The sequence below is a fragment of the Cricetulus griseus genome, chromosome 3 (genome assembly GCF_003668045.3).
Source record: "Cricetulus griseus strain 17A/GY chromosome 3, alternate assembly CriGri-PICRH-1.0, whole genome shotgun sequence".
Taxonomy (NCBI): domain Eukaryota; kingdom Metazoa; phylum Chordata; class Mammalia; order Rodentia; family Cricetidae; genus Cricetulus; species Cricetulus griseus.
This window is the reverse complement of record NC_048596.1, coordinates 59284501-59308859: the sequence shown is the minus strand read 5'-3', so window position 1 is coordinate 59308859 and position 24359 is coordinate 59284501. Positions and strand designations below refer to the sequence as shown.

Here is a 24359-nt window from a genome sequence, read left to right as displayed (position 1 = left end):
AACTTATCAGGGCCTCTAGCAGAGGTCTGTCATTTCTCTGCTAGCTCACAGTCAATCTGTTGAAGAACCTGACCTTACAATGCCTCTTCAAAGACCATCCCACATAGGACAGCCCATCCCTGGCATGTTCTCCACTGCTTTCTAAGCAAGCATCCTCCAAGACCTGACAAAGAAAAGGTCTCTCCTCTGTTTTTGGTCTCTCCCCTCATCCATAAAGCAGTTCTGGGGTCTATACCAGAGCACTGTTCACAGCTTCCAGGAGCCAGCAGCACACCAGGTCAGTGCTGAGTGTATTTGCTGTATCAGCAAACTCTTGTATCCACCACGCTGTACCCCCACTAGCCAACCAGGTCCAGTAACTTGAATGAGGCCCACTGAGGCACATGTACTTTGTCCTACTTGCTTTCAGTTCTAGATAGGACTCTTGGGTCTAGCCTCTTGATCCTAGACACTGGGCCAGCATTCAGAATCACCTTGTCCTGAATACAAATAGTGGCATATTTAACCCCACAGGGAGGCCTATGGGTTTTATACCATGATATCACCTGTGTCCATGGGCCAGGGGACTATGCCAGCAGCACCTCCTCATATTCTATCCTGTCCCAACTCAGCACTGGTGACAATCTCAAGAACCTGCAGATGGAGCACCTGAGGCCCTTGTTGCCATTGACTGGGCAGGAACCAGGTTCTTCCCAGAACCCCGGTGCCACCATCTATCCTCTAAGACAATTCCTCAGAAGCACACCCAAACAAGGGACTTGGGCTGGTGAGTTGTTTTTTCTGGATTTTTGAGACAGGGTTTATCTGTGTAACATAACAGCTTTGGCTGTCTTTGAACTCACTCTGTAGACCAGGCTGGCCTCAAACACAGAGATCTGCCTGCCTCTGCCCCCCAAGCACTGGGATTAAAAGTGTGTGCCACCACTGCGCGGCTATTAAGGATGCTCTCCCAGTAGAAGTGAGAGACAGTGACAGGGACTGGGGAGGCACCCAACCAAGCTGCCACTTAAAGAGAAAGGCTCTGCTCAGCCAGATCAGCAGGGACATAGTTTGTTCATTTGCAGATCATAGCAAGAATCCATCCCAGCCAGTCCTTGGCTTGAGGACCACTTAGGGGAGGAGATCTAGGCACTTCCAGCTCAGCATGTGGGGGCAAAGACTCCTAAGGAAGTTCCTTCCCCATCTTTCACATTACTGTTTCCAGACATGAAATGCTATGGCTTTGTGCAGTTCACACAAAGTTTGTCCTTCGGGCTTCTCTGTAATCTTGTATCTTGTCAGTGTTGTCCACCACGTCCTTTTGACATGCTGTCTCCCTCCCCAAACCCTGAGACACTATCTACTCACACAGTACCTCCTCTGCCTGGCTCCATTTTCCAGCTCATTATTCAGTCTTGACCAACCTATATAAGGGTATCTGGCCATGAAGTTCACCCTAAGGCTTGGTTTTTACCTCTCAATTTTCAACTCAGTTCTTGCCATTGTTGTGTGCTTTTAGTAGTCTGCTGATTTTTGCTTGCTTGCAACATTTTTTAATCCTGTTTTTAAAATCTTAAGGAAAAATCAAAACAAAACAAAACAAAAAAACCCCAGCATACATGCTTCAGCAAGGATTTCAAAGCATTGTTGCTTCTGCTGCTCCTAGCTGACAGCTTGCTTCTCAGTGCTCCTAACTTTCCATTGCACAGGCAGTCAGTCAGTTTTGGATGCTGGTGGACCTACATCAACTCCAGCTTCTTCAGAAGGAACGCTCTTTTATTTCTATGCACTGTGGACAGATTCTGGACTACATGACTGTGGATCACAACCCAAGACAGCAGGAAGAAGCTAAATCATGAATTCCTATTGTTTATCCCTTGCCTTCTTGTCCCTGTCAGATCAGCTTTTCCCTAGCTTGACCTGGGGAATGAGGATCTTACTCTTCTAAGACCCTAGCTTGACAATAGTCCCATCCTTGAGCCAAGGCCCTGTCCCGGCTGCAGGACTGCTATCAAACACCTTGCACCTGGGGCTTCAGGCCTATGTCCATCCACACATGCCCAGCACTGTGCCTCATCTCCAGGAAAAGCAGCAGAGGCCAAACCCTCCTGACCTGCTGAAATGCAATGCAATTTTCACTCTACCCTGAGGTTATCCCCCACTTCCTGATGAGCACTTAGAGAAGTGTCATTTGTCACAGAAAAGCTTTTGAGAATAAATGTCCCTTATCAGCATCTTGTCCAGTGCTGACACAAACTTCTGTCAGCTGTTCGGGGCACAGAATTAAGGGCTGAAGACCACACTTTGCAGAGTACTGCTTTCAGGGTGATGCTCACTCCCAGGGTGTCCTTCCCCAGGGCGCTCACTGCTAGGGTGCCTTCCCCATCTACTCATCTACTTCAAAGAGTGCAGACAGAAGAGGTCACACCAGCTGCTGCCCAGCACATAACTTACAGCTATAAGGAAACAAACATCCGACATGACCACGACCTCCCTACCTGGCCCTGTGTGAAGAGGCGCAAGCTAGCTGTGTGCACCCTACCAGCCTTCAGAGTTTAAAGACAGCTTGAGAAGAATATGACATGGGGATTGATGACCATGTGGGGAGACACAATGGGCCCTCTGAGAAATGGTGGGCACCCAGAAAAGGAAAGGTTAGAAGTACAACAAAGTCAGAAGTGATACTGTAACTGCCAATAACACAACCAAAGCACTCGCCTGCTGCCACCCCTGCAGAGCCCTGCTTCTCACTGGAAACACCCATACTGAGTGCCTGGTTCATACAGAGCCTCAGGCTTGTCTTCTCAATCACCTTGAGTGCTGCTCAACACAACCCTGTAGTGGGTCATGAACACGGGAGTCTATTGGTTCCCTGTACTGGCATATTGTGGGCTTTGTTAAAAACAAAACAACAACAACAACAACAACAAACCACTCAGGAACAAAAATGGTAAATATTTCCTTAGAGGACTTTATTTTTCTATTATATATAGACCACTTATTAAATTAGAAGGCTGAAAAGTAAAAATATATCATATAATCAAAGAAAAATCTGGACATGGACCCCATCCCCAAGATAACCACAGACATAGAGTTCTGAGAACCATTTCCACCAACCTCCAGACAGTGCATCAGATGACACCAGTATCTGTAAAGAGTGACCTGGGAGGGAGAGGGCAGAACCCAGTCACACAACACTTCTCTCAATTGGGTAGGTGTCATTCACATGGTAGCCACGTCAGACCACAGACGTGCAGCAGGTTACAACTTCAGCCAACCAACATGTCCAGAGAAGAAATTAGCCTGGGCTATACCCAGATGCATGCCCACCCTAGATTGGGCTTGAGGGCAGGGGCTCCAGTGATCACCTTGTGAAACTTTGCTACCACTCTGAATTTTCAAACTTGGCAAGAGCAGCAATGACACCCAGTGAGAGTCTAGACCCCACCGAGAAGCCTGTCTGTATCTGCTATGGCCTCTGCCTTTGAGCTACTCCTTCCAGGTGTATCAACTTTTCATCTCAAGAAGTCCCAGGATGGGATGAAAGGCTAAGCAAGTCATGCTCTGATGCCTAGGCAGGCACTGACAAGCATGCTTCTTCTCTTATACTAGATGGGCTCTGACACAATGAAATTCCAAGACAAGACAGCACAAAACTTACAAGAGTGGGGTCTCAGGCCTTATAAAATGTGATCTTTCTTCAATCTATTAAAAAAATAAAATGTTCATGACAAAGGGAAGAGTCTGTATTCAGCTCAAGTCTTAAATCTGTCTTAAAACCATCACTCTTCCCCATTTGAGCATGTACAAGTTAGTGAATGCTGCCTCTGAGTGCCATGGGGGCTGCTCAGGAGTTGGCAGCAAATGGTGATGCTCCCTCCAGAACCTCACATGAATGAAGTGGTCCTTGCTCAACCCTTACCTCCTTAAGGCAGAAGCTGATGCATACCTGAGACCTAGAGACAGGTGCTGAGATTTCTGCTTTGCAGTGTCTCAAGTCTGCTGGTTACACTAAGGGAACCACTTAAGGAGGTTCCGTCCTGCTTGACTCATCCACCCTACAAGAGGACGTCTGCTTACCAAGCACAAGTCTAGAATGGAGACTTCCTGTGCCTGGCTGGATTACAGTGAGTGGTTGAATCTATTTAACAAACATTGGTCTTTCTTCTCCATTTTGCAGTTAAAAGGTTTAAAGACCTACAACTAAAGAAAAGTGCTTGTTACCACCATCCCATGCCCACCATCACCACATACTGCCTTTGGGCTTACAAAAATAAATACTTAGGAACAATACATTTGACAAAAAGCACCCACATGGATGACAGACAGAAAATAGTATAGTTTAGCTAACATCAAAACTTAATCTGTATTTTTAGAAGGGAAAAGACCAAAACTGAAGCACTAGCTTTTAAGTCTTTCACAAAGTCCCAACTGCTAGAAGTTACCTTCATGCCCATATTGGTGGATCATATATCCAAAGGCTGGGTGAAAAACAAGAAGCAACTTAGAAAAACAAGAAGCAACTGCAATGTAACACCACAAACATGTGGCAATGCTCTCTAGCTTCTTAATTTACCTATATAGTTTATCAATTCTAAGAAAGTTTTCAAGGCTCCGAATCTCAGGACTAGATGTCACCATTCGGTCCCTAAACAGATCTACAGCCAGGTCATGGGCCCAAAGGTTTTCAACCCAAAGTATCTACTAGACAAGTACACGCACCTCTACCTCCATTAAGGTTTAATTTAAACATGGGATTTTTATCACTCAAGCCGAGCTACAGTATGGATCAACAGAGTCTACTGCAGGTCAGTAGTATCACAATGTCTGAATGCCTTTTAGTAGTAAACACATAGTGCCACACCTGCCCATCTCTCTCCTTCACTTGACTCTGGGCTGTGTGAAGACAGTCTATCAACAAGAGTGGCCCCTAGAGTAACTCCTATAGTGCTGGTACAAAACAGAAGGAGGTGGAAAGCAACCTCTAGCAGTGAGGGCCAAGGTGAGGCCTGTCCAGCCAAGTCTGGACACCTTCTGTGTTCCCATTGGATTCCTGTGGCTGAGGCCTAGCCAGACACTGACAGGTAAACTAGACAAGAGGTCAGACCTGCTGGATTATGGCTGGGAAGCATATCTTACGGGCCCAGGACTAGGTGAGGGCCTGGGTTCACATACGAAATCAGAAGGAAGGAACTTTTAGCTTTAAAGTTCTAAAAATAACCTGCAAGTAAGTGCACATGAGCTCAGTGCACCTTCAACAACCATCTCAGTTAGGCTAAATAACTTCATGACATCCACTGACTCAGAAAGATGCTGTACAAACTCTAATGTCCTGGCAAGGGCAGTTGCTTTCTGTAAGGATGCTTTCCAGAACAGGGTGAGGGAGGGAGATGCAGGTCCCCAAACAACAGGACCACTGGTCTGTGCAGTAACAAGGCCATGCCACCATCACCCAACTAGAGACAAGGAGGGAGCTGTCCCCCGTCAATAATGAAGAGGACTGCCTGCCTAGAACCAAAAATCCACATGCATCCCCGAAATAGGTGGGAAAGGGCGGCACAGATGTCCAAGGAAGGGGTACGTGGATGGTCTTTCATTGGAATCTTTTGGGGATGGTGACCCTGGGGAGCCTTGGGTGGGCAAGTCCAAGGGTCAGTGGTGTGAAGCCAAGGGCCACAGATGGGTCTAGGACTCTTCACCCATTTGCAGCAAGGAATTGATGGCAGCATCCTTATTCCCTCTCTGGGCTTCAAGCACAGAGCGAATTACTTCCCTGTCCATGTTGGGAAACATGTCCTGGATAGCCTTGAGGTCCTCCTCATTACAGCGGGGCTGAGGAGCCACGGCTGGTGGGTGCATGGCCACAGGTACCATGCCAGGACTGCAGACAGCAGGCATCCCTGAAAACAAAAGATGAAGTTTGGTTAAAAAACAGTGGGGTCAGCTGGGTTGGTGGTGCATGCCTCTAATTCCAGCACTTGGGAGGCAGAAGGTGAATCTCTGTGATCAAGGCCAACCTGGTCTACAGAGTGAGTTCCAGGACAGCCAGGGCTACAGAGAATCCTGTTCCCAAAAAACAAAAACAGTGGGGTCACAAAGCAGCAGTGCCAAAAAGAGAAATAATGCATTTGACTTGCCTCAAAGGGAAAGGCTACCTTGAATCTAACTTGAAAACAGACCTAACAAGGATGTCCATGGCAGATGAGCAGACCTCACCACTGAGGTCTGCTCTCCTGATGTATTTTCTTTCTGAACAAAAATTCAAGTTGCATCTTTCCAATCAAAAATTACAGAGAGCAAAATGAAAATTCAGTAACCGTATATGCTTCTCCAAGAACTCAGGAGAGTTGTCACAAATATGAGTCTTTACTGAGAATGGGGACAGCAAAGTATTAAGCTTGTTTCACCCCATGCTCCAAAGTCTGTTTGTGTCAACATTTTAGAATTTACTTTCACAGCCTAGCAAAGACATTACAGTAACAATGCATGCATTGGTAAGGTAAAGCTACATACAGGCCCTAAACATTTACATTTCAGAAAGGTTACTAGCCTTTCACAATGAAGATAATACACACATCAGAAAGTGCATGTTTTCAGCAGCCTAAGGGACCAGGGGAGCCAATCCTTTTGTCACATGAGCAACAGAAGGCTGGAAGGCTTCTGGTGGAGGGCTCAGCACCGATGCTACATGGCTCCAGGCACCGTGCTAGATAAAGGTGCATAAACTGAGAAAAGAGGTTTCCTAAGTACCCTCTGGGCCAGGCCTTTCCCTTTGTGCCTTTGTCCTGACTGACCTGGACAGGTTGTAACCACACACCTCATAAGTTGTCAGACTAACACCATGCTGCTTAGTCTTTCAGTGACAACAAAGAAGGGGATGAAATGCCACCTTCACTGAGGATAGTGGCAGCAGCCTGTTCTTAAAAGGACTCAAACAACCTCAACTGGATGGATAGAGTCTGTGCACACACACACAGCCACTGGAACAACACAAGGAAAGGTACATGACTATAAACAGCCCAGGCAACTCCCTTTGAGTTCTGCCCAGACTGTTCCAACATTTTTTCAGGCTAGCTGGGTACCGGGAAGAAAAGACTGGGAACTGCTGTAATACCTATAGACCAACTGCATGGGTCAGCATAGGAGAGCTGTCTACAGTCATGTGCTCTCATAAACCAGCTCCCTGGGGAGCAGGCCAATGCATACAAAGAAGTAAGACTGGCCCCGGTGTCTTCATTCTCCAGAGTGAATACCATATTCCCAATCCAAGTTTGACCTATCAACATGACTGAGTGTAGACTAGTTTCTCAAAACTTCCTTGAATTTGTGAGAATAGATGTGAGGTGTCCAGTCAACTTTGTGAGCAAAAGATGGACAGGAGCCCTGCAGTTTTGGGCCCTAAACAAGGTCCTCTCAGGTTCAAGTGTGTACAGGGAGGTGCCATACAGATGGAAATGAACCCATAGCCCACTCTAAAGCACCATGTTCAACAAGGGCAACTAAATGACATCATCTTGTGATACGACAAGATCCTTCCTCTTTATAAACAGACACAAACTGATGGTATAGGACCAATTCATTTCTATTAGCAGGACACTTAGCTGCAATGCATACACAGTGGGCAGGCACAATTCAGTTAAACAATAGTCTCTTCACAAATAGAATGCCACAAGGAAAAAACACAAGCAAGGAAGTTTTTCAATCAAGAACTGGTACCACAGCAAGGTAGCACAGACAGAATGGACCCCACAATGGCTTCACCGCAACAGCTCAGAACCAACAACCAAAGGTCCCTGAGGCTTCAGGTGCTGACTACATGGGCTCAGGAGCAGGCTGCATATCATGGGATATTTCTAAGCTCTCATACTAGAGGATTCATAAACACACAGCTAACTCCTGATCCTTAACCTTCAGCCTCAGCTCAACAAAGCAGCTGTGATTTTGAATCTAGAACTTCAGTCATAGAGAACAGGGTCTGTGTCTCCTGATATGCAAAGACAGATGGCACCTACTGGCCATGCACTGCTCCCTGGGCAGATGACGGGAATGGACCAATGGGTAGTGAGAACTTGTGAGTCTCCTCATTCCCATTTTATTGCTAATGGACTTATTTCACCCTACTATCAGATGCTTGTGTGCAGTCCTTTGTCAAACATGGTCTGATTATATGTACCTAGCACCTTGAATAGTCAAGCATAAGTCTTTCCCAAGAAAGCAAACTCTGCAGGTCAGCTATAGAGCTAATATGAAGCAAGAAGCATCATGTGACTTGACCTTACTTTTGAGAAGCCAGAGAGCAACAGTAAATAAAAATGCACTGGGTGAACTGCTGCTCCTGCTTCTGTAGCCTGAGATACCCTGAAAGCAACCACACAGAAAGCGACCAGATGGTAGCCCCTGCCAGTCTCTACACAAGACACCCCAAGCAATCTGATAGGATGGCTCTGTCATCACAAACATACAGGAATTATAAGAACCAAAGTTGGGTATCAAGTTTCAACGAAGCAGTATGCTTATTAACCCTCTCAATGATTAAGATAAATATAAAACAAAAGACAATACAAGAACTTTTCTAGAACTGATTCTCCATTAGTGGAAGCCAGGGTTAGGGAGAAGTGGCTAATTCTAGGGCAGAGGAAGGAAATGCCACAGGTTTTCTGTGTCAAAGTCAGGAAGTTCACAGAGCATGTAAGACATCAAAAAGCACACAATTCAGATGGAAGGGCTGGTCAGTCTGGGGTCACTGAATAACAAAACAATATAGAAACAAATTATATCTCAGAAAATAAAACAAACCTCAAGCCCACACTGCTACAGCTATCAGTGGACAAATGACAGGCAGTGACTGTGACCTTGACTATAAAGCCTTGAGCAGATATGAAGAGGTTCTCAAGAGACTGAAAAGGCATACTGTGTCACTTCACCAAACACTAAGGTGTGAGCAGCAGTAAAAAGAGAGCAGCTTTCTAAACATTATCTGGGTAAACCTAGCCAGATAGTAAACAAGGAAGCACAAACAACTGCAGGGCCTGTCACAGGTTCTGGGAAGACCTCCACTAGCCCCATGGCCTGGGCTCATTCACAAAACAAGAGGGAATGAACCTGGATGCAGTCCTGCAGCAGGTTCCCCTTGGGAAGCGTCCTCACTTCCAGGAAGCATGCTTACATGGGGACAGAGCAGACACCGGAGGCTGTCTCCAAAGGAAAAATATCCTTTTATTTCTGTGGCAGCTTTTCTGTCAGTAGGAGACTGTTCCTAACTTTCAAATGTACATCAAAAGCAAGGATTAAAGTATATTTATAGAGGAGCCTTCCCTAACATACACATTCTAGAGTAGTCTAGAAGCATTACAGAGAATCAAGGACAAGAGCCAAGAAAGAGTAAACTGGTCAACAACTTTAACCTTTTGTTTAGAAGTAGTTCTGGTGGCAGCTACTGGACAGAAATTTGTCTCTGTTGCCTCCCTACCTATCTGCCACCACCCAAAGATATGCTCAAGTCCAACCCTGGTGCCTACAGATGGCCCTTACTTGGAAAGAGGGTACCCTTGTTAGGATGAAGGAGCAGAAGAGCCTTCCCTTTTCCAGTGACCATAGAGGATAGAAACACACAAAGAGACTGGGGAGATGATGAAAACAGACTGTGAAGATATGTCCAGAAACCAAGTAATGTCAAGAGCTGGAAAAGGTAGAAAGGGCCCTCTCTGGAGCTTCAGAGGGGGCTGTGGCCCTTGTTTTGGACTTCTGGCTGGGGGAACAGATTTCTGCTGCATGATCCCATCTGTGACCCTTTGCCTCTGCTACAATGGCATATGCTCTGTGCTCAATGCATTCCACTTGTTTCTTCCTCCTCAGACTTCCAACTCACGACAGCTCAATGACAAATTCTGTATATACCACTGTTGCACTGGACAGAGCATCAATGGGAACGTAGTTCAAAAAGAAACCCAGGAGCCACTTTGGGAACCCAACCTCAGACCCCAGGATCCAGTCACAGAACTGGACAGGTCTGGACTCCAGAGAGCACACATCCTGAGACCCCATTCTCTGATTTCTAATACTCTCTTCTTGAACAACCACACTGTTTTAAGGTCCTGGATTCATGGCCCATTTAACTGGTTTGCCCTCTACTTCAGGCTGTATGTTCTGGTCTCTGCCGGACTGGTGAAAACCTACTCTACTCAAATACCTCTAGGCCCGGAGGCCTGTGGACTTATCCTCCCTCTCCTTTGCAGAGTGCTGTCCTTAATTCCTGCAGACAGATTTGTCTCAGGCAGAAGGCCTAAGCTCTGTCAGGACTGTTTTCAGGCTATGTGTGAGTGGATCTCATTCCCAGGTCATGCACTGACTTCCCTAGCTCAACTGGCATATGGGCTAAAAGTAAGTCACTCTATTCTGGCAGTGTGGGATCCTCAGACCCCACACTGGTGAGCCACAGCTTCTCTGTGCTGTCCCAGCTCAGAGACAACACCCAACCTGAGCACTAGCAACCAGGAACCATGTGGATCAGGTCCCACTCAGTACCTCATATTATCTCTTGCCCTACAGACACAGCCAACCCACTACCTTAGCCTTTGATCTCCTTGTGGGTAACAGGACCACCACGGTCTGCTTGGACTTCAGTTCACTGGATCCTGGCAGAGAATAGGGGGGGACTGCAGGCCTGCCCTAGTGTCTACTTTCAGAGACATAGTCTTTCCGGCTGAACCAGGAAGCAGGTATGGTCTCACCTGGCTTGCCCTTATCCAATGGGAGGGCCAATTGGGCACCAGGTACTATGAAAGCCACAGGAAGATTGGAAAATGTAAAAAATAAAAATAAAAAAAATATACATAAAAGCCACATCTTGACTTTATGACCCAATCAGATGTTAATTTACATGGGTAAATATTTTCAATGGAAGCCATGTTTTTTAAAGATGCAGTATGCCTTGTTTAACAAGAACTAGGTTTTCTCATTCCAGTGACTTATATATGAAAATGTACACAGACCACATTTCTACACCTCTAAAAACTTCAACTCACCTCACATGTGTCAGCAACTAGAGAAAACACCATTTCCTATGTATGTATAAATAATTCAAGTATGACCCTGGAGTCGGTTTTAGAAGACTCTTCATTTGCAGTATCCATCTTCAAACAATTCTACACTACCCAAGCTTCACAGGATATTGGGCCCACCCTCCTCCAGTCCTACTCTGTCTCAGGATTGCCTACTGAAGAAGCAGCACACACCTGCAATGGGCACATAGCCGACACCCTGCTGGTACACAGTTGGCATCAGGACCACAGGCTGAGGTGGCATCATCATGGCAGCTGGGAGGGACTACAACAACAACAAAAAAAACAGGGGGGTCAAAAAGGACCATATCATACGCAAATCTTATTACTTCCAGTCTCACAATAACAATCCTAGCCACAGCCCAGCCATTAATACCCAAGAACAGAGTCCTCAGCAAGAATGTAGTGGCCTTGGCTACTGGTTCCATATGCACCAACACTCCAGCACACCACCTTCCCTTGGCTGGAAGACTTGGGCTAAGACATGCTATAGACTCACAGACCTACAGCTACTGAAATATGACCTAGAATAGGACTGGGCTAGGGAGACAGCTCAGTTAGGAAAGAGCTTGGTGTAAAAGCATGAGAACCTGAGTTTAATCCCTAGCACCCATATAAAAAGCCAGTTTGGGTGGCACGTTTCTATAATTCCATGGCTAGAGAGGCAGAGACAGGAAGATGCCTGAAGCTCATTGGCCAGTCAATCTAGTGAAATAACTGAGCTTCAGTTACATTGGTAACAAAAGTTAGGGTGTCAACCACTGGACTCACATGAGCTGCCACCACCACCACTCTTCACACAAAGCTCACTTCTGGGTCTGTTTTGGAGACAGCACCAGTATCAGTAGCTTCTCACAAAAATACTGTTTTGTTTTGTATAAATTTATTTATTTAATGTGTCTTAGTGTTTTGCCTGCATGTATGTATATGCATCATATGTGTGCCTGGTGCCAGGGAAGGTTAGATTAGAGCATCGGACTCCCTAGAACTAGAGTTACGTTTGGTTGTGAGCCACCATTTGGGTGTTGGCTCCCAAAACTGGGATGTTCCACAAGAGCAGCCAGTGCTCTTTTCTGTTGAGCCACCTCTCCAGCCGAAGCTCAAATAATCTTGAGCTGAAGGTAAGCTAGTACAAAATGGACCTGTGCTACATAAAGTGCCTATTAAAGACAGGTAGTTGGGCGGTGGTGGCATACGCCTTTAGTCCCAGCACTTGAGAGGCAGAGGCAAGTGGATCTCTGTGAGTCTGAAAACCAGCCTGGTCTACAAAGTGAATTCCAGGACAGCCAGCTGTTATACAGAGAAACCCTGTCTCAAAAAACAAAAACCAAAAAAAAAAAAAAAAAAAAAAACCACACACACCAGAAGGAGAAACATGCAGAAAGGTCAAACTGAGGAGGCCTGTGTACAGGGTGTTTTATACTCCCATGTTCTCACAGGCTTAGTAACAACCAAAAAGAAAAGGCCTGGATGATACAAAGGAGACAGTGGAAGTCCAGACCCCCATCCCTGCCTCCCATGACTTCGCAAGGTTCAGGGAGCCATCACTCCCTCAGAGAGGTGCCACAACCTTTTTGAGTGTGGCCTCTCTAGACAGTGAACTCACCGTGTAGGACATGACCAGGTTGATCATGCCCTCCTTGTCATCACCCTGCCTCCCACTCAGGCTATACCACTCATCCTCCACTTGGCCTTGCTTCAGGGATTCAGGGATGGTGATGTGGGTCCAAGCTATGCGGTCGTCCATGGAGAAGGCTCGCTGAGGAGGACAAGAGTGAAGTGACTTCATCATAGCCCACAACGACCCATGTTATAAGAGACCAGCTTTCCCTATGGCTTCAACTCCACCTGGGCTGCCATTTGCATCTTCTATCTTCTTGGCAGGACAGGGTTCTTCCTCACCCCTACAGCTTCCTTCAAGGTGCTTTCCATTAAATCACAACCCCAGACCTCCATGATCATCTGTAACCTGACTACCACTTCTATACCTTCTGAGTAACAACCATAAGGTCAGGCCAAAGAACGGGAACGAATCTCTGGGCTGACATCCAGGCTCAGGGATGGACACTGTCCTCCCCAGTCCTTGTGGGACTAGATATAAGCTGCAAGCCTCAAGCCAAGTAGGTAGAGAAGAGGCAAGAGCTCCAACCCACCATCCACAGCCCCAAACCTCCTTCTCATATGTTCCTACTATTCTGAGGACATAGAAGGAAAAAGAGACAAAAAATTAAAACAGGGGCTGGAGAGATGGCTCAGTGGTTAAGAGCACTGACTGCTCTTCCAGAGGTCCTGAGTTCAGTTCCCAGCAACCACATGGTGGCTCACAACCATCCGTTATGAGATCTGGTGCCCTCTTCTGGTGTGCAGATATACATGGAAGCAGAATGTTGTATACATAATAAATAAATAAAATCTTTAAAAAAAAAAAAAACTAAACTAAAAACAGGAAGAGGCAATGGGACAATACAAGGGGGAAGGCTGCATCCTCCTGGCTGGGCTGCCCATGCCCAACTCCTCTCTGGTCCACACTGTTCTCATTCTCTTCCCACTGCCCTTTGCACTAGTTTAAGGAGGTAGATACACACATTCTCTCTAGAATTAAGCTACCAGGAGACACCTTCAGTCACCTGAACTTCCTGACTGCCTTCAAAAGCTGCACGTCTAACTGCTGGTATGGTCATGGGCAGAGCCTGTGACTCACGCCTGCAAGAACAGTGTTCCCACCACTTCACACCATTAGTGGAGCCTGATTTGCTTGAAATCTGACCTACCCATGAATAGCTATTTTCACACTCTGCCCACACTTGTATCGCTGGTGATGGTTCCCAATGGACACTGTCAAAGGAGCTGAGAGAGAAAATGGCTGTACCTTGTCATTCAGACACTAAATGCCAGGTGTCCAGGCAGGTCACACACTGTCCCCCAGCCACTAAATGCTAGGTACACAGGCCTGAGCAGCAGTAGTGCAGTCTCATGACTATAACTGCTAGGCACACTGCAGCACACCCAAATCTATCGAATCCCAAACTTGGCCAATCTGTGACACTGGGACATCCCTCACCTCATCGAAGATCTCAAGGTAGAACGAGTCCACACCTGGGGGCACCGTGCACTGGATGACCTTATTCCAGCGAGGGTTCTTGGCACCATTATGTGCTGTGGGAGTTTCATAAACAGCATAGCCCAGACGAAGACGGCAATAAGGGTCCATTCGAGTCATGCCGTAATTCTTTGCTAATTTTGCCTGAAATAACAAGTTTAGAAAAATGAGGCACCCACCAGCAGAGAGGAAGGCAAGTTCTTACCTAAACTACTTACCTCGCAGGTATTTCCTAGAGCATGAAAAAACAGCCTTCAAGTTCACCTAACCTTATCAGTAACTGGCTCCTGAGCATGGTGCCAGTCACTGCTAAACTCACACAACTCTGGGAACCCGGCCACACCTGGCAGCAGGCAACTTAGACAAAATCTCTAATCTAACTGTGCCCTGAACTGTGCACATCCTAGGCCTCAGAATGGAGTTTAGATTAATCAGGAACCATGGTTTGCAGGGCAGTTGTACAACCCAGCTGCTACAAAGGGGTTAGAGAAACCATCCTCATGGAGGACACTACCTAGCATGGACCAATAGTGACTGTAGGTATCTTAGTCAGATCCCTGGGAAACCAACAAGGATCTACTGATTTTTTCAGGGATATTTTCAGGAATAACTAGAATCAACAAAGTTCTACTTGTCTACATGGTAAATGATTTGCAAAGGCTGAAATCTTCATTCCCACACTCAAGCACAGCCCCATCAGTCTTCAACAGGAAACTGAGACCCACCTGTACTACAGTAATGCTGAGGCGGCCCACAGTGCCAACTGCTCCTCCATACTGCAGCTGCTGGGCTGCCTGGGCATCCAGCTGGATCTGCTGCTGCTGCTGTGTGGGTGTTATACGGAGGAAGTCCTGGGGGAGTTCACCAATGTACACCTTTCAGTGAAGATAAAAACAAAACAAAACAAAACAAAAACAGAATAAAGTCAAAGCATGTAGCCAACAATCTCACAGTACTAGCCTACTTCCCTTGGACCAGTGTTTACTCAGGCCCAGTCCAGCTCACCCTCCCCTCACCAAGGCCTAGAGAGTGCTTGGCCTGCTTTTTCACCCACAAGAGTTTCCAGCCTGTCTTCATTTGAGCTTGCTTCCCCTGAAGATGCATACCTTCTTATTCAGAGGATGCTCAAGACAAAACCCTTGGAAGGTTTAGGACATATCTCAGTCACTGAAAAGGCTGGCAAACAGGGCTGGAGGGTGACCTGGTGGGCTCTTAGAAAATACAGTTTTTCAAGAAAAATAGGAGAGCAAAAGGAAAGGTTATCTAAAACTCCTAATAGTGGCCCTGGCTAAGGTTCATATTCTTATGAGATGACAACTGAAACCTACAACAGAGGGAGACCACAGGAATACATGCTGAACCAGGGCTTCCCAGAAAGAAAACACGAGTTGGAAATGGCATACCTGCCTGGGGTCCAAGATAGGAGGGCCAAGGACCAGTGAGGGCAGCCTTGGGAGCAAGCAACTATTGCTTCAACCAGGGTGCCCCAACAGAAGGCAGAACTGCTTGTTGCCCAGTGGGTACAGGTCTGAGGGTTACATAGAGGAAATGCTCACAATTAAACAACAGCAGATGAAGCTCCGCAGGCTGAAAAGCCCACGGGAGGAAGGGCCTGAGCACCAAACCATCTGACCACCCACGTACCTAAGATCATGCACAGGTCTCTGCCACATACTTTCAAAGAAGTACCAATGTCACAAATGTGAACTCTAATAAAGTAAATTTACTAAGAGCTGCTGGGTAACCAGGTTCTGTGGCCCTGACTACCTCCATTGCACACACTACTGCCTATCCTACCTAGCTGTGGGCTCCCACTGATATGCATCACATAGGCCTCCAGTTTCTGCAGGTTTTTCAGCTCACAGCACCTGTCTTCGAGGGGTCTGGCTGCTCTTTTCAAGGTCCCTGAAAAAGGCTGTTATAATGGCTCACTCCTGCAATCCCAGTACCTAAGAGACTAAGGCAGGGGAGTACTGTGAGTTCAAAGCCAATCTGGGCTACATGGTGAGTTCCAGGACAGCTATACATCAAGATCCTGTGTCAAAAAAATAAAGCAAGCAAGCAAAAGTCCTTGGATCCCTTAGTCTGGCTCTTACTAACTCCCTATTTCTGTGTTTCCAGAAAATACAGACTAGTCAGAAGTTTGGAACCAACCAAGGATATAGCCCAGAGTTCTGTGTGGGCCACTCCTGAGCAGTTGGTCTAATGATGTTCCCATTGCTCTCCTCTAACTTAAAAACAAAAACAAAAACAAAAACAAACAAACAAACAAAAACAGAAACCACTGTCAGGTAAGGATCATGGTCTGTGAGGGGTAAACTGGTAACTACTCAGCAGCATGCCCCTCTGCACTTCTGGGGTCACTCAGTCCAGAGCCAGGTTCTCACAGGCAGAGGCTTCCTGGAAAGTAGCTGTGGCCAGTGACACCATCTCTTACCAAGAGAGGCAGAGTTCCCAAAGTCTCTCTGGGATGGACAGCCTTTTCCAAGGCACATCACACAGAGTTTCAGAGAGTCTAGGGAGAACCAAGAAAGGGCTGTGGCACAAGAAGCCAAGAACCAGTGTCTATGGTATACAGGGAACACTGGGTCCCTCCGGAGGGATTCCAGGCTCACACCTGTGCTAGCTGCAATGAATTTAGAGAGTGTACCTCCAAGATGTATAACCAACTTTATCTATGCATCATAAATAGGTGATTAGCAAAACCAGACTTTCTTCAGCCAGGTTCTTGGGATTAACCTACATAGGTCAAGTTCTTACTTGTCATAGGAGTAACTAACAATTGTATATCATATATTACAGCTTTAGGGTCATAGCAGGGCACAACTGTGTCTCCTAGGGATATACCCAGGAGGGCAGACAGGCCAGTAGGTATTACAGTGATAGGTCAGGATACAGGCAGTCATGGGGACAGCTTCAAACATGGAGGTCAGGAAAGGCCATGTGGAGCAAGTCAGAGCTTTTTTTTAAAAATTTTTTTTTTATCTGTCCCTGTCTTGGGACTGAGACCTTCAGACACTGAGATTTTCATATTATACTCTTTCAGGCTTTCATTAAAGAGAAAGAGACTATTGAGGTGGGGGATGGTTAAGATAAAATGTGGCTAGAGGTATAGCTCTGTGGTAGTGCACTGCCAAGCATGCACAATGTAGTAGGTTCAAAGGTTTAATACTTTTGCCCTAAAAAGATCAAATTCAAATGTGCTATTTTCAATAAGATATAGTCGTAAAATTATAAGAAAGGAAAATTTTAACAATTTGAGTTTAACTGTGTTATTAAAGAGTAGAAAAATGACCTTATGGTAGAGAAAGCTAACTCACCCAGGTGAACCATCATTCAAGCAAGGGATGTGAAACACCACTCCCGAATAATGTACCTCCTCTAAAAAACCCCAGGGCAGCCTGAGAGATGGTCAAAGGCAAGGTACTCGGAGATGCCCACAACAGGAAAAGGAAAAGCAGAATTTGGAGCCAATTTCATGGTGGTAACAATGGTTTGTGGCAATGACATTAGGGGAAAATAGAGTGATAAAAGGGAGAACTTTTTTCTATTGAATTTCCTTAAATACAAAATTATTCAATTCACAAATTTAGTAGAAAAAGTTACCTAACCCAAAGAGGGACCAGGAAGGGATGGGAAAGACTTCAGGTCAAACCAGACAAGAAACAATCTGGTTATACATCCAATACTTGCTGTCCTGGGAGGGAAAAGACAACCCTGACTGTTGCTGCAGGCCCCTGATGATTTCTCTAAATAAAGACACCTCATGCTACACTAAAGGAAGCCACCACTGTTAGCACAGTGAGGAATGCTTCAAGAGCAAAAGGTGAACAGGCATTGGTGCAAATTATATAAAAGTCAATGACCACACAGGAAAATACCACCAATAAACAGCTATTTTTAGTAAAGTTTTAAAATACATGGCTATTCATAAAATGTATTTTTGCCATATATTGGTGGAGGAAATATTTGATCACATGAAAAGGTATATTTTTATCACTGCTTAAAGACTTAGAAATAGTAAATGATAAATTCTGTTAACAGACTCACAATGGATCTTTTTATAGTTTTACTTAAATTGAGTCCAACACTAACAAATGACTTGAAACATGTAGGTTAAACAATTTCACTTCCAGGCACCAGACCCGTGGAAAAGCTGCAGGAGTGTAAGGCTAGTTATGCTCATTCCTTGGGGCCTGGGTAAAAGAAAGAGCCACCAAGCAATGTCTTACTTTCCTAGCCAGAAGCATCTGTGTGCCCCAGACTCATAGTTCTAAAAAAGAACAGGTTATTTCCATGTCCCTTAAAGAATGCAAGGAACCCCCAGAACCCTGTCCAAAAGAAGGAACCAGCAGGCAGGGCACACTGGGCTTCACCCTTGGCTCTGTGTAGCAATTGATGGCAAGTAAAAGTCGGAACAAGCAGACTAATCTAATGAATGAGGGCATACATGATACCCAATCCTTGCATCTGAGGCACACTGCCTATGAGATGGACTGAGAAGCAAGTTGTCTCCCCTAGGATTATCCAAAGGCTTTTGGTCTGCCCAGCGAGGAGAACCTGTCTGCTAGCATGTCTGGGACAATGAAGGAAAAGGCAAGAAGCTGCTAGTCTAGAGTTCAGAAAAAAAAAAAAAAAAAAAAAGATAGACAAGGACACAGTTATTTCAATGGGTGAGTGTCCACATGCGTGTGTGACTTGCATGTGTGTGTGCATATGTGTGAGGCAATGGCACCAGCAAGACTAGAGGGAGCAAGGGAGAATTCTAAAGATACACCAGCTCATAGTTTAGAGCATCTGTGGCAGCTAGGCAGAGATGGATCTGTTGCCTGGTGCCAAGGCCAGGATAGCCTTCCAGAGCTAGAGATCATATACACAAGAGTAGCTGATGCTGTGTCTCCCCAGTCACTACAGCCAGCCCTAATCCCTGCCTTCAACAGGTACACTGCAACTGCACAACCCACCTGTACCCAGCTCCTGTCTCTCTGGTGTCAAAGCAGAAATGGTATCTGAAAAGGATTTGATCACAGAAATAATCATGTTTTCTAAGAAATGAAAAATAACTCATAAGGACTTAGTAGTTCACTAGATCATGGTATTTCCCAAAGGCTGGGGTCTGGTGTACTCTCCATGCATAAACTTGGCACATCCTCACAAGCCCTGACAATAGTTCTATAAACAGTAACTGGCTCTCAGTCAGAACCGAAACTGCACTTAAAGGAATTCAGTGATTTACACTGAAACTCCAAAGAATGGAAGGGAAGTAAAATAGTGACTGGAATGACAGCAGGGCAGACTTACAGTGGCCTGAAAAGCTACTGCCCACTGCAACTCTTCATAGGACCTCCAGGAGCTACAGTGAAGGAATCTAAAAGATTCTTACTTGAAAGAAAGGTAAAGGGATCGTGACAACAGACACAAAAAGGATTGGGAAGAAATGACACATCTCAGATCTGAACAAGCATTGACTACATAGGAAAGTAGAGTCATCACATATGCACAACACCACCAGGTGGCCACCTGCCCACCACCAGCTATGGTCTTTGCATAGACTGGAAGAAACGGAGATGCAACCAACTTCAGGTCTGCAATACTGTGTGTAGAAATTCCTGGGGTAACTCCCTAGAAAAAAGAAACACACCATATCTTTACCAAACTTGTGAAAAATTTACTACTGAACTGAATTTTTAAAAAATCTATGCTTAGCGAATCAAAGCAATAATAGAAACATGTAGGACAAATAAACACCTAAAAGTGTTAAAAAAATATATGTATACATTTGTCCTATATAAAATAAATCTATCTAACAGATTCCACTACAAACTTGTACTTCTTAGTTTTGACTTTTAAGGATACAGCTGTATGCTGCTGTGGGTAGATCCCTCTAAAACATAACTATTTAATAAAATGTAAAGTCAAAAAATAAATGAAAGAAAGAAAAAAACTGTCAAATACTTTCTAAAAGGAAAAGTACTATCATACAAAGTAAAAGGCAAGAGGCCAGTGGAGGTCACCATCTGGTGGCAACAGCCCGATGCAGGAATGCTAGACTTGTACCCAGGCATAGCCTCACCTCAGAATCCATGTGGGTGCTGGGAATTAAACCCGGGTCCTTTGGAAGAGCAGCCACTATGCTTAACCATTAAAACATATCTCCAGCCCCAAGAGGGTGATTTTTTAATTTGATCCTATGTTCTGCACTTGGTAATTGGGTCTGTTGTTAAAGATAAGCTTTTCCCATCAGCCAGAGGTACCTGGGTTGTCCCTAAACAGTTTCTAAAGTAAGGCAAGATACAGGCTTCTTTCTTTCTAGTAATAAGAGGAAAGAGTTCACTTCTTTAGGGTATGTATTGGCTTTCTTTCTGAGTGTTACTGCATATTGATAGTTTTCAACCCAACTGTGTGAGTCAGCAGCCTCCGTGTCCATGCAACCTCACAGAGCAGAACCTGTGCAAGAGGTTGTGCCCACAGCTGGCCACTAGGCCTGTGTCCCTGGGTCCCTGGGAATGCCTGCTCTGGATTCTAAGGTAAGGCTATGCCTGGGTACAAGTCTAACATTCCTGCATTAGGCTATGGTCACCAGATGGTGACCTCCATGGGCACCAAGAATGCACAAGGTATATTTACATATACACAGACAAAATATTCTTAAACATAAAATAATGTTAAAATTTTTAAAAATCATCTTTTGTCATCTCTAATCAATTTAATGGCTCAACCACAATTACCAGGGAAGAACAGTACTGATGAGGTTCCAGACAAGCATGGACACTAAGGCCCACCCACAGAATGAGGAGGGGAAGAGCCAGAGCCAGTAGCTTTTGGCAAAGTTCTGGTTAGCCAGCATCTCAAGAAGAACAAGTTAGCACCTGTTGGACTCCACAGAACACATCTATAAAGGAGGACCTTCAAAATGCCACCCCTACATCTGCTGCAGCCTACAGCCAGCAAGACCTTCTGCATGCATCCCCACAAGAAGTAGGGTCCTTAAAGTCACTGGCCGGGTGTTGGTAGTGCACACCTTTAATCCCAGCTCTCGGGAGGAAGGGGCAGGCAGATCTCTGTGAGTTCCAGGCCAGCTTGGTCTACAGATCGAGTTCCAGGACATGCTCTAAAGCTACAGAGAAACCCTGTCTCGGACCCCCCCACCCCCCCACCCCACCCCCCGCAAAAAAAAAAAAAAAAAAAAAACCACTACTGTAGGAAAGGAGCAGGTGTGCAGACTGGGTAGCAAAAGGGGTAATTTCAAAATACCAGTATTTTCAAAAGTGAGATGGCTATGAAAGATTGTAGTGCCCTATAGTGGCTATTAAACAAAACAAAACAAAACAAAACAAAAAAAACAAAACACAAAAAAAAAACGTAAAATACCAAATGTCCCAGGGAAAAACTTATTCCTTCACAATTATGTGGGTTCTGGCTCTCCTCCTCATACTTGCCCCATCCCAAACCCTCAACCAAGAATAGAGAACCCTCCTAGCCCAGATGAGAGTGTCCTCAGCCTTCTATAGCCTCCCAAGACACTGTCAGTCCTTCCCCACTCATCAGAGGTGAAGGTCAGCTATAGAGACAACTGCCCAAGCCTAGTCCAGGCTCCTGGGAAGGGGACTCTGAACCATAGCCTAACCCCCTGCTGCGGTTACAAAAAGAAGGCTGCCAATAGTACCCAGTACTGACCAAATGTGTACTTCTGTTTATCTTTACAGCTCCACAACCCTGAGTATGACATGAATAGTAGGGAAGAACTACCACACTCTTGACAGTTCTACTAGACCCTGACAACTGGCTAAAAAAACCTTTGCAAATATTAATGAATCCAGAGGCATATAGGTAGATCATTCTAGGTGAAGCAGCCAGTGAAAAGCTGAAAACTGTAAAAGGCATGCACTCTAAGAAACAGCACTTACCAGATCAAGTTCAAGATCTTCTAGTCTTTAAGAGACCCTGGCCATAACCCATTCACTCCTCCCACACCAAGTCCATACCTTTCTGTTTTCAATGATTAAGAGCACAGACCTGATGGTGACTGTTATTTTCTGGCTTTATATGGGTCACCATGCATAGCTGTGTCCCTGTGCTCCACACTTTTGACTCAGTGTCCAATTGCTCTAAATACTGTGGCCAATAATACATCCCAAGCAAAGTCTAAGATATCTGTCACTGATGACAATTTCTTAGAGTCCAGACACAATATTACAAGTCATCAAGAGTGCTCCTAAAAAACCATTCAGCTGTCTATGTTTATTTATAAGACTCTGTGGTCCCTAGAACACTGGGCAAGTAGAAAGATCAAGCGTCAGGACTTGACTCCACAGATTGCGCTAGTATGAATGTCACCCGACACTCCCAATTACTCATCACAGCGTGGGTTACCCCAGCTCTATACACACAGCACCAGAGTTTCCCTCAGCAACACGGGAGGACACCTTCTTACTCAATTAATGACGGACATTAAGCTCACCATCAGATGAATTCAAATGCAGTCCAGCCACAGAAGTAAAGGCACTCTCAGACACACAGTAAGGAACGGTCCACTCTGCCTGGCCCTGTGTCCACTTGGCAGGAGATAGGAAAAGAGCAAAGTACTGGCTCCCTTCCTCTTCTGTCAGCCACTAGCAATCTTCTGTAGTTTGGTGAGACACAGTGAGGATGAAGAAGGGTTGCTGAACATGAAGGTAACCCCAACTCTGGTCAGGAAGTCTGGCTTTAAAGCCCTCCAAAAAAGCACCCTGCCTGGGGCTTTCTTCAAAGTCAGAAAATCAGTCATCTACCCCAATGATTTATCTGTTACACACACACACACACACACACACACACACACACACACACACACACACCTGTCAACACCAAGCTGTCAGGGTGAGGGACCTGGGAAACCAAAGGCTTTGCAGACACTTTCAATAACTTCAGGGAAAAGACAATGGAGCCATCAGAACTGTGTTCTACACACATAACCACTGTTAGCTAACAACATCCAACTCATATCAGTCTCAGAGAACTACTGGGAGGACATCCACACTAGAGGTAGGAGAGACAGGTAGTGTTGTGGACCCCAAGACAACCCTTAGGAGCCATCACTGTTGGTTTTCCACGTTTTCTGCTCCCTTCTCCTCATTTATAGATGAACAACTGAGACTTGGAAAGGTAGCCACTAACCGGGCTCAAGAGGTAGCAACCCTGTTCTCTATAGGAGCAGGGAGAGGAAGAAACTGACACAACTAAGAGCTGATTACAAAGTGGGATCTTTCACCATCTCTGAAACATCAGAGGAGTGTCAGGCCCCACTCCTCTGAGAGATCATGGGAGCCAAGACTATCAGTTTGGGAAATTAACAGGGTCAGGACCACTCTCCATTTGGGGAACCAAGCGTCAGGGCCCATGTCCATCTGAGAGACCAAGGGGTTGGTATACATCTGGGGAAGTAAGGGGTTCGGGACCCTTTTTCCACCCGGGGAACTAAGGGGAGTCGGGGTCCCTCTCAGTATGGGGAACCAATGGGGTCACGTTCCTCTGTGTGGAGGACTAAGGGATTCAGGGCCCCTCTAGGGATTCAGGGGTTTCAGGGCCCGTGGGCATCCAAAGAACCATCAAGCTCTGCCTTCTTCCACCCGCGAGACCCTCAGGACCAGAGTCGCTACTCCGTTTGGGTACCCGAAGGTGGGACCCGCACAGCTCCGGGACGGCCGAGCAACTCGCGAGGGGCCCCACGAGGGGCTGACAAGAGGAGCCCGATCTCAGGCTGCGTTGCCCCAGTCCGGCCCTCGCCCAGTGGACTCACCGGCCCGCGCTGCGTGCTGACGGTGGTCGCCATGATGTTACGGCGACCCTGTGCCTCACCGACCGCACAGAGACCCGCCGGGAGAGTTCTTCCGCCCCCACCTCAACCTGCGTCGCCGACCGTTGTCCCGCGAGGCAATCTGCGCCTCAGTCAGCTGACAGTCACCCCGCCCCGCCCCACCCCGGCATTCCCAAGGCGCAGCCGCTTCGCAATGGCTAATCCCGCCCCTTCCGGCTAATCCGCGCATGCGTGCAAAGGGCTGGGGTGAGGGCGGGTTAAGTCTCCCGTGTACGCCTGCGCGGTGGTCACTCCTGTAGTACGGTAAGCCCTTAAAATGGCTGCCAGGCTGTCTGCGCATGCCTAAACCTGAGTGTTTCTCGGCGTGAGCCAGTCTGTTGACCCAGGACCAGGCACCCGAAACATGGATGTTTATCTCAACTCC

The 24359-nt window shown here is 46.2% G+C and overlaps 1 protein-coding gene across 1 annotated transcript; it reads right to left on the bottom strand.

Moving 5' to 3' along the window:
• Window positions 1–2929: 2929 nt before the first annotated feature.
• On the bottom strand, window positions 2930–24077 carry Tollip (toll interacting protein). The gene is made up of 6 exons (XM_027408915.2): window positions 23918–24077; window positions 14865–15014; window positions 14101–14283; window positions 12646–12798; window positions 11214–11304; window positions 2930–5879 (listed from the first exon to the last, which is right to left on the bottom strand). Exons 1-6 carry the CDS (start codon window positions 23948–23950, stop codon window positions 5665–5667), a joined length of 825 nt encoding a protein of 274 aa, XP_027264716.1. The 5' UTR covers window positions 23951–24077; the 3' UTR covers window positions 2930–5664.
• Window positions 24078–24359: the final 282 nt, after the last annotated feature.

Bases quoted from the DNA above. Each gene is read 5' to 3' on its own strand.
- Tollip (XM_027408915.2), bottom strand. From the start codon at position 23,950: ATGGCGACCACCGTCAGCACGCAGCGCGGGCCG. The intron at 12,799-14,100 runs GTGAGGGATGTC...TGTCCTCCTCAG, and splicing joins ACCTTGAGATCTTCGATGAG to CGAGCCTTCTCCATGGACGA. The intron at 11,305-12,645 runs GTGAGTTCACTG...TTGTTGTTGTAG, and splicing joins ACCTGGTCATGTCCTACACG to TCCCTCCCAGCTGCCATGAT.